Here is an 8428-nt window from a genome sequence, read left to right as displayed (position 1 = left end):
GTGAGGAAGCACAGCTCCACTGTAGCACCTCGCTCCCTGCTTCACCCCTGCTGATCCCGCTGTCCCCCAAACCCCCTTCATACCTGCTCCCTCCTAGTGTCCCTCTGTGCCCAGCCTCTGCCTGGCCATGGTGCTCTTGCCACCGTCATCTCGGGGGAGAGCTGGGCTTGGGAGACTTGGGGGTTGTGCGAGGGAGTGTTCTGTGTGTGGAAAGCGCGTGGCAGCAGGGACAGTGACTCCTGGCACCCCCAGGACAAATTTCTCTTGGCCTCAGAACTGCAGCCAGGCCCTCCTCTGGGAACAAGAGGCTGTGACAGAAATGTGATTCAGTTTTGCATGTTACCCAGTTATCGCTTGGGAAAGCAAGAACTGAAATATTAGACGTGTGTTAGCAACCAGCCTCAAGGGCTTCCCCGTTTGGGGCACCCTTAGCCCAGGGCAGTCCGGAGGCAGCAGCCCCTCTCGCACCAGCTGGGAGCCAGCCCTGCCCCGCTCTCCTCAGGCGGCTCCCGGATGGTGTTTGCTGTCCCTCCAGTCTGGATCGAGCTTCATTCTTCTCCTGTAATGCAGGGCCACCTCCAGGACTGCTGCTGGGGCGCAGAGTGCCGCAGCTTTGTGGCTGGGACTTGCAAAGCAGCCCAACGAGAGCGTAGGCTCAGGCAGCGACGGCTTCCAGGGCAGGCGCTAGTGCCCCAATGCTGCTCACTGGGTGCTCTCTGCACGCCCCGGGGTGATGGGACCCCACGAGGGTCCCACAGAGTGCCTGCTGCCCATGAACGGCAAGGGCCCGAGAGGCTCCCTTGGTTCTGAGAGATAGCACTGGGCTCTGCCTCAGTTTCCCCATCCTTGCCATGCAGGTAGTTGTGCAGAAGAGTTACTGCCAAAAAATGCCTTGAAATGAAAAGACTCCCACTGCTGTTCTTATTATTAATAATAATATCCTGCAGGCTTTGTCACTGAAACTGCTACTGGAGAAGGAAGTTTCTTACAGCCACAAATGGTTGAGCTTGAATTAGGAGCTGCAGTTCATATGAGTAAAATCATTATAAATAAAATGGGTTCATTTACTGCTGCACTAAAGCAGACAGGAACGATTACCAGTGCGATATCACCATCTCCACCTCAGTCCCCAGCCCACTCCACACCAGTGTAAAGCTCCCAGTGCCGGGGTTGATGCCAATGGGAGATGTCCTGCCTCAAGTACCCTACGCCCCAGCAAACCTCTGTAAGGGGCCTTGCATGTCTCTCCTGCCTCAGGAACCCAGTGATGGCTTTCTGGGTGACAAACTGGGTGGCCTTGGCACCCAGTGTTGGTGGTGCTGATGGCAGGGAGAGCATTTGATCCACCTGATGGGAGACATCAGGACAGGAGGGCTTCAAAGGGGACCAGAACAGGCAGAAGCAGGGCTGGCCCATGGCACAGTGAAGGTGAGAACCTCAGTGTTCCCTCAGAGGAACTCTGCTGACCCAGCTGTTGCAGAAGTGTCCTGGGCTTGCTGGCCCGTCTGGGACTCCTCAGTATGCTCAAAATGGTGCCAGACAAGCAAATAGTAAACCAGAGCACCAGCACCGCCACCCCCAGGAAAGGTATCTGTGTGGAAATGACCCTATTAGTTTTAAGAAAAAAAATATGCAAAACAAAACAAAAATCCCAGCTGTTCACAGTGGAGTGAATGCCGAATCACCCTGGGAATGACTTTCAACCCTGGAGGCTCGCAGGAGGGTTCATCTGCGATGAAGCATCAGTGATAGGAAAAAATTCAGGAAAACCCCCAGAAGATGCAGCAGTTGGTGGGACCAGTGTCCCTGGCTCTGGCCTTGTCCCCAGCTCCCAGCCAGGCTGCTCCCACCACTGCTCACATGCGTGTCCAGACTGCAGAAACTGCACAAGGGAGGAGGTGGCTTTGGCTGTTTCATTTAGAAGGGCTTGGTTTTGGGATGACCCAGACAGACGCTGTTCCGGCACTTTGGGAGGAAGAACTGGCTCTGTAGCAATAGCGGTTTGAAGGGAAGCCAACAGCTCAGGACACACCAGGGCTCAGGCTCGCACCTTGACCCACGCAGTCCCCAGCACTTCTCCTTCTTGTCCCTTGCCCCAAGCTCTGTATTTCTATTCTGAGGTGCCCCAGGGCATGGCTGTGTTGAAGGCAGCGAGGGCATTAAGAAGCCCACGGTGAGATCCCACTTTCCTGCAGTTGTACCCAGGGCCTTTTCCAAGCCCAGCTGAGCAGAGGGGTATGGGCCACCCTCATCCCAGAGCCATGCTCTCCCCCAGCCCTGGGTGCCACGGCTACAGCAGGAAAATTCCCCCCTTGGGGCAGCAGTGACAGACGCCAAACGCTTCAGGTCCCACATAGCTTTAGCCCCCAGGAGAACCCAAGGATCGATGCAGAAACGGGGTTGGAAAGAAAAGGAAACAAAGAGCTTAAAATGATCTGCAAGACTCCAATTCACTCTCGGGGGTGCAGAGGGGGCCTCTGCCTCGTACAGCACCGAGAATCATACAGAGCTGCAATATAGAGATCTGTCTATGTATATATTTATAGGTATGTATATATTTATAGTGCACTGCGTTTAAAAGAGCCGGGCCTGCTTCTTCAGCTCGTTCCTCTTCCACAGGGCCAGGCGGTCGAACTCGGCGATGGTCATGCCGAAGATCTGGTAGAACTCCTCCTGGGAGAGGTGCCTCTGGGGAGAGACAGGATGCTGGGCCAGGGCTGGGGACCATGGCCATCACCTGGGGCCATGGCCACCGTGCAGACTGTATGGCTGCAGTGGGTGGGAGAGCATGTGGGGAGGTGTGATGGGATCCCCTGCCCGGCTGGGTGTAATGGGGTGCTACAACCCACAGCAGTGCTCACTTGAGAGAGGCTCCTGCCAAACACACTGTGGACACGGGGGCCAGCTCTGCCCAGCCAGCGGAGCAGCAGGACCACCATGACAGCATGTGGGCACATGTGCCCCCATGGAGACACTCCTTACATGACCACGAGCCCCTCACAGCCCCACACTACCTGCTGGGGCTAAGAGGACACCCTGCGGGATCAGGTCCCTCTGAGCCCCAAGGAGATTGTCCCTGGTGGAAAAGGCTCTCCTCACCTCTAACCGAGTCCTGTCCACATCTTTGGGCAGCTGATTCCTCCCTCTTGTCTTCACCAGGAGCAGTTCATACGGGTATATCTGCACAGGGACAGGAAGACCATGGGGTGGCTCTGAGCCAGAAGAGGACAAGTGGGGCACACCTGGGAATGAGGCTCTGGGGGCCATCAGGGCAAAGCCTCCTCCTGCCATGTTTAGCAGCGTTTGGGCGGCAGAGCTGCCTCCAGGGCTTGGATGGGACAAGACAGAGGGGGGACCTGCTCTCAGGGGGACCCTAATCCACCTTGAATCGGGTTGATGGCTCTGGAATAGCCTGCTCACTCTGAGAAACAAGAGTGGCCCAGGGATGAGTGTGAGGAGTACCACCAACACAGTCACCCTTCTCTGTTGCTCACCCAGGAGACGCTGCTGGTCAGCCAAGTGCTTGGGACCCTGGCAGGAGGGGAAGGACTCTGGTCTGAGCCCCACAGTGCCAGGATGGGGCTGTCAGGTGGGGGATGGAGGGGGATGAAGGTAGGGCATTGTGGGCAAAGGGCAAAGCTTCATCCTGAAGGGACACAAAGACAGTGAGACTCTGGGACTCCCTCCAGGTGGTATGTGCATCTCCAGCTGGCAGCTGCTCCTTGGAGCTGGGACATCTTACCTTGTACTCTGTGGGGAAAGAGAAAAGATGAGAGAGACATGAGCCGCACTGACTCCTCTGCTGCCAGCATCCTCCCCCCAGGGCTCTGGGGACCCCTGCCTGTGCCCCCCCTTCTCCCTCCAGCCTGGACCTCATTTTCCAGAGCTGCCTGTAGTGAGGCAGGCAGTCCCACAGCACACAGCTCCATGCCTACAGGGTCCCCTGCCTGTGCTGCTCTTCAGCCCTGTGGCACCTTACCTCGCATCCCCCAGTTGACGGCGTTCGTGCTGTCATAGTGGAAAAGTTCGGCACTGGGAGGCTGCGGGAGGAATACAGGGAGGGAGGAGTAAGACAGGGTCCCCTCCAGATCCTCAGCGTGGCACCTCTCATGTTCCCGGGGGGAAGGCACCCACCCACCCCAAAGCAGGACTCACTCCCCACACCTGGCAGTGGGGAAACTGAGGCACAAGGCGGTGAGTGTCACATGGAGGCAGGACCAAGTCTCCCGACCCCCAGCAATTGCTGCTCTAGGGTATAAAGCAAAGCTCTCATACTGGGAAGCAACACCAGTGTTCCTCTGAAACATGCCCTGCAGGAGGTTCAGGGCAGGCACCTCTGCCCTGCAGTGCCTGGACAGGGACTTTGGTCCCTGAAAAGGGGCATACTGGATTGGCACAGAGCAGCAGTGACAGATGGGTGCAGAGAACCGGGGAGCAGGACACCCTAGTCATGAAAGGGGAGCACTGGGGGCTTTGAGGAGCCCGCGAAGAATGAAGAAGGATGCAGAGGGGCCTGGCAGCAGCAGGATGCAGGCAGGAGGCACTTACCCTGTGCAGCCCGTTCCTCCTGTAGGCAGGAAGGGAGGCCGACTTCGAAATGAGGGGATCTGCAAAGCAGCCACCGAGGTGTATAAGGGAAAATGCAGAGGTGAGCCTGCACCTGCTGGGCCGTCCTAGCCCTATGCTCTCACATCGCGACCCAGCTGCACATTCACCCAGCTCTGCCTCCTTTCAGCTCCAGCTCATTTCCAGCCTGGCTTCCTGATACTCCTCTCCCCAAAATCCTTTCCCATGGCAGCCCTCTTTCAGTTTCTCTGACTTGTCCTCTCCTGGCATTGCCACCAGCTTTGCCCTGGTTCAGCTTTACCCTGGCCCAGCCTTTCAAGGGCTCCTTCTTTCCTGCCTGGTCCCAGCATTTTCTCCAGCTCAGGCTCTGGACCCTACAGCCATGGGGGACCAGCCGTGGAGGGCTGGAGTGTCACACACTCACCGCTGTCAGCCAGGTAGTGCATCCGGGGAGCTGCAAGGAGAGCAAAGCCGGGTGTCAGGGAGGACCGAGTGTCCCATGCCATGAAGAGCTGCCCAGCTGTCAGCCCCATAGGTCCTCCTTGGGGCTCCTGGGAGCCCAGTGGGGCTGAGGGGCTACCTGAGCTTCTCCAAACAGCTCCAGCTCCAGGAGGGCAGACATGCCACAAGGAAGGAAAGCATGGAGCAGGCAGGAGCATCTGTGCTGCCACGGTCCCCAATGCCCCCAACCAACCCAGCCACCCTGAGGGGATCGGGTGCTGTGCAGTGAGAGCAGTGCAAGCAAGGAAGGCAGCCTTGGGACCAGTCAGCAGGTCTGGGGTGCCAGGAGGTCCTAGATGTGCCGATCATGAGGAGGTACACATGCAGCGTGCCCAAACCAGGTCTGAACAAACCCAGTATGGCTGTGAGATTCTTAAGGGATGCTTCAACCACCCCATGAGGCACTTCACCAGGCTGCCCAGACAGACTGCAAACACCCTCTGGGTGATGCCCCAGCTGGGGCACAGGGGATGGATGGAGCCCTCCAGAGAAGAAAAGAGCCTCCTAAGTCCAATTCTAGTGCCTAGCACATCTCTCACAACCCCTTCCCAGTCCCGCGTTCTTCCCTTTCCACCCCAGCAGACTTCCCATAGGGGTGAGGCCATGCCAGGTAGGATGGACAGATGGACAGAGTTGTCCTTACAGCCATTGAGGGAGCCCTCGTAGCCAGCTGTATGCAGGGCTTCTCTGCTGCTGGCTGAGCTGCGAGGGGGTGTCCAGGGGTCTGCGTAGGAGTTGGACCGAGCCTTCATCTCTTCCCTCAGGATCAGCCTGCCGATGCCACTCTGGATCTGGGTAAGGAGGGGAAAGCTGCTTTGTACCCTCCTTTCCCTCCTGATCCCTGACCGCTGGCACATCGCAGCAGGGCATGGCACCTCCCGACACGGGCTCAGCATCGCCCATCTGCTCCCCAGTCACTGGGGACGAGGTGGGGTGCCTCAGCAAGGGGGTGCACTCCCCCTCCTTCAGACACCACGTTGGGGTAACCAAGGGGTGAGAGACAGCAGAGGACAGCAGGGACAGTGGTGGTCCCTTCTTGGGTGGCAAAGCTGGGCTGGCCTCCTCCCCGAGGCCAACTGCCTCGGGGGCAGCTTGCTGCCAGCTCTCCTGTGCCAGGCTGCAGGCAGGAACATCACTCACCTTGTGCATGCCCCGGTCGTACCCATCCTCCTCACCTCCTGACGAGAACCTCCGGGCCCGGGGGGCTGCAAGGAGACACATGGTAGGGTGAGATTGGGATGAAGGTGGAGGCAGGTTAGGAGGAGACAGTCCCCAGCTGCATGGGGACAGCCGAGTCCCAAGGGCTGCTAGGGTTTTGAGGTCACTTTGGCAGGTATCTCAGCCCAAGCCCACCTTTGGGTCCAACTCAGGGCAGGAGCTCCCTTACAAGTAACAGATGGGTTTGGGGGCAAGAATGAGGTTTTTTTATCCCAGCACAATGGAGGGCTGTTACCTTTGGGGGAGCCTTGGAAGGACCAGTACTCTGACTCGGAGTGGTAGTACGGGTCCGGGGAGTAGGCAGGGCTATACTTGGATGACTGTGCGATGTCTTCGCTGGTTTTGCTCTTCGTGGCTGCAGAGAGGTTGTCTGTAAAAGGAGCAGGCAGAGCTGTAACAAGGACCCTGAGTCCCACCGGCAGGGATCCACACCAGGATGAAGGCAAATCCTCTTCCCTCCCCTATCCCCAGTGGCCACTAGGCATTTATGTCAGGGACAGCATGGAGCAGAGCTGGGAATAATCTGTTTTAAAACTGCTGACACCTCCAGGAGATAAGGGTGCAGAGGCAGACAGTGGGGACAGTGACAAGCAGAGGGGCTGTTGCTGATGTGGCTGGGAAGGGACCGGAATGGCTCACAGCTCACAGCACCATGACAAGCTCTGGCTCCTGAACCGTGCTCACCCCAGCCCCAGTGCTGCCAGCCTCCCCGTGCCCCCGTGTCTTGTCATCTGGAGGGCTATAGCCACACAGGCGGGAGGGGATGGATGAAGGCTCAGTCCCAGGGGGAAGGGGCTCTCGGTGGGTTACTGCCGGGGGAAGGCAGCAGTGGGCTGTGCAGTGGAGGGGAGCAGAGGGGTGATCCCAGCAGCTCCAGCTCTGGCAGGGGCTGGGTCCTCTGTGGCAGGGCCATACACAGAGCTCTGCGCAGGCTGGGGACACGTGAGAAATCCCAGGGTGAGCCCCACTCCTTCCCCCCAGAGGCCAGGAGGCTTGCAGAGGAAGGAACACCAAGGACAGGCTGTGCGGCGGAGCCATCCCACACCTCAAGCGGGCACAGGGGACCCTGCCAACGGCAGCTACTTACAGCAGGGGGTGCAGCCAGCAGCGGGGAGGTGGGAGTAAGGCCAGCAAAAAGGGAGGGCACAGGGAGAGAAAGGAGACAGTTACTGCTCAGGAGAAGCTGCTGTCCCTCTATGCGTGGAAGCAAGTGGGGACAACGCCAGCCAGCCCCACTGAGAGACACCAAACACCCCTGTGCCTCCTCCCCACCCCTCAACACCCCACAGGCCTGTTTTGCCCTGGACCATCCATCCAGGATGGGCTGTGATTTTTCTCCAGGGCTCCCTGTGAAACTGCAAATTACCTTCATCCCTTTCTGGATGCTGCTTTGGCTCCTGGTATAAGCAAGCAGCAGCCACCCTTGCCCCCTCCGCCACCCCTCCATGGTCTCCCTCCCCCTCCCACACCTATCCCTGTCCCTGACACCGCCGGCAGCCTTCACCTCCATCCCTCACCTCGGGGATGTGGTCCAAAGCCGCCTTTTTCTCGCACCAAACCTGCACTCTGCTGCCTGGAGGGGAAGCAGGAGCATCGGCCCACCAAAGCCCAACACCCCAACATCTCATCTTGCTCCCATCTCCCTGCCCCTAAACATGACCCAGCCAGATGCTGGTCCCCTGCCCCACATCCCCCACAGAGCAGAGCCTGGTGTGGGGCAGGCAGACCTTACCATGTCGCTTATAGATGGGGGGTTTCCGGTAGATGTTACTCTCGATGGCAGCTGGTGGAAGAATAAAGAAAGGAAAGAAGGAGGAAATCAGGGAGGAAGGGGAGGTCAGCATGGGTGTGCTGAGAGTGGACAGGACAGAGGTCCTGCAGGAGATGCTACCCCCAGGTCACGTTTCCATCACACAACTGCCTCTGGGTCCATGCGTCCCATGGGAGCAGAGCACTGGGCTAGAGTCAGGCTGGCTCCAGGATGGGCAGCAGGAGCACGGTCCCGCGGCTGCCCTCAGGCAGCGGTGCACACAGAGGACATGCAGTGAGCACCCCAGCACCAGCATGCACCCTGGGTGGTGGGCGCTGCCAGCCCCAGGAGGGAGTGGCACAGCCAGGAGCCACCGGCCGCCCCTGCCAGCCG

General features: G+C 58.7%; 1 protein-coding gene across 1 annotated transcript in view; it reads right to left on the bottom strand.

Annotated features, from left to right (window-relative positions):
- Positions 1-2434: 2434 nt before the first annotated feature.
- Positions 2435-8428, bottom strand: part of ABLIM3 (actin binding LIM protein family, member 3) — a gene marked incomplete at its 5' end in the record, with an annotated part of 21280 nt that continues 15286 nt past the window's right edge. Inside the window, 10 exons of the mRNA XM_010139400.1 lie at positions 2435-2688; positions 3100-3180; positions 3743-3750; positions 3980-4040; positions 4549-4607; positions 4991-5020; positions 5711-5858; positions 6208-6272; positions 6521-6655; positions 8018-8068. Of these exons, the coding sequence (XP_010137702.1) occupies positions 2575-2688; positions 3100-3180; positions 3743-3750; positions 3980-4040; positions 4549-4607; positions 4991-5020; positions 5711-5858; positions 6208-6272; positions 6521-6655; positions 8018-8068 (752 nt within the window). The remainder of the gene's footprint in view (positions 2689-3099; positions 3181-3742; positions 3751-3979; positions 4041-4548; positions 4608-4990; positions 5021-5710; positions 5859-6207; positions 6273-6520; positions 6656-8017; positions 8069-8428) is intronic.

Source organism: Buceros rhinoceros, unplaced genomic scaffold (genome assembly GCF_000710305.1).
Source record: "Buceros rhinoceros silvestris isolate BGI_N320 unplaced genomic scaffold, ASM71030v1 scaffold20797, whole genome shotgun sequence".
NCBI classification, from domain to species: domain Eukaryota; kingdom Metazoa; phylum Chordata; class Aves; order Bucerotiformes; family Bucerotidae; genus Buceros; species Buceros rhinoceros.
The sequence above is the reverse complement of the archived record's forward strand: the minus strand, read 5'-3'. Positions and strand labels throughout refer to the sequence as shown.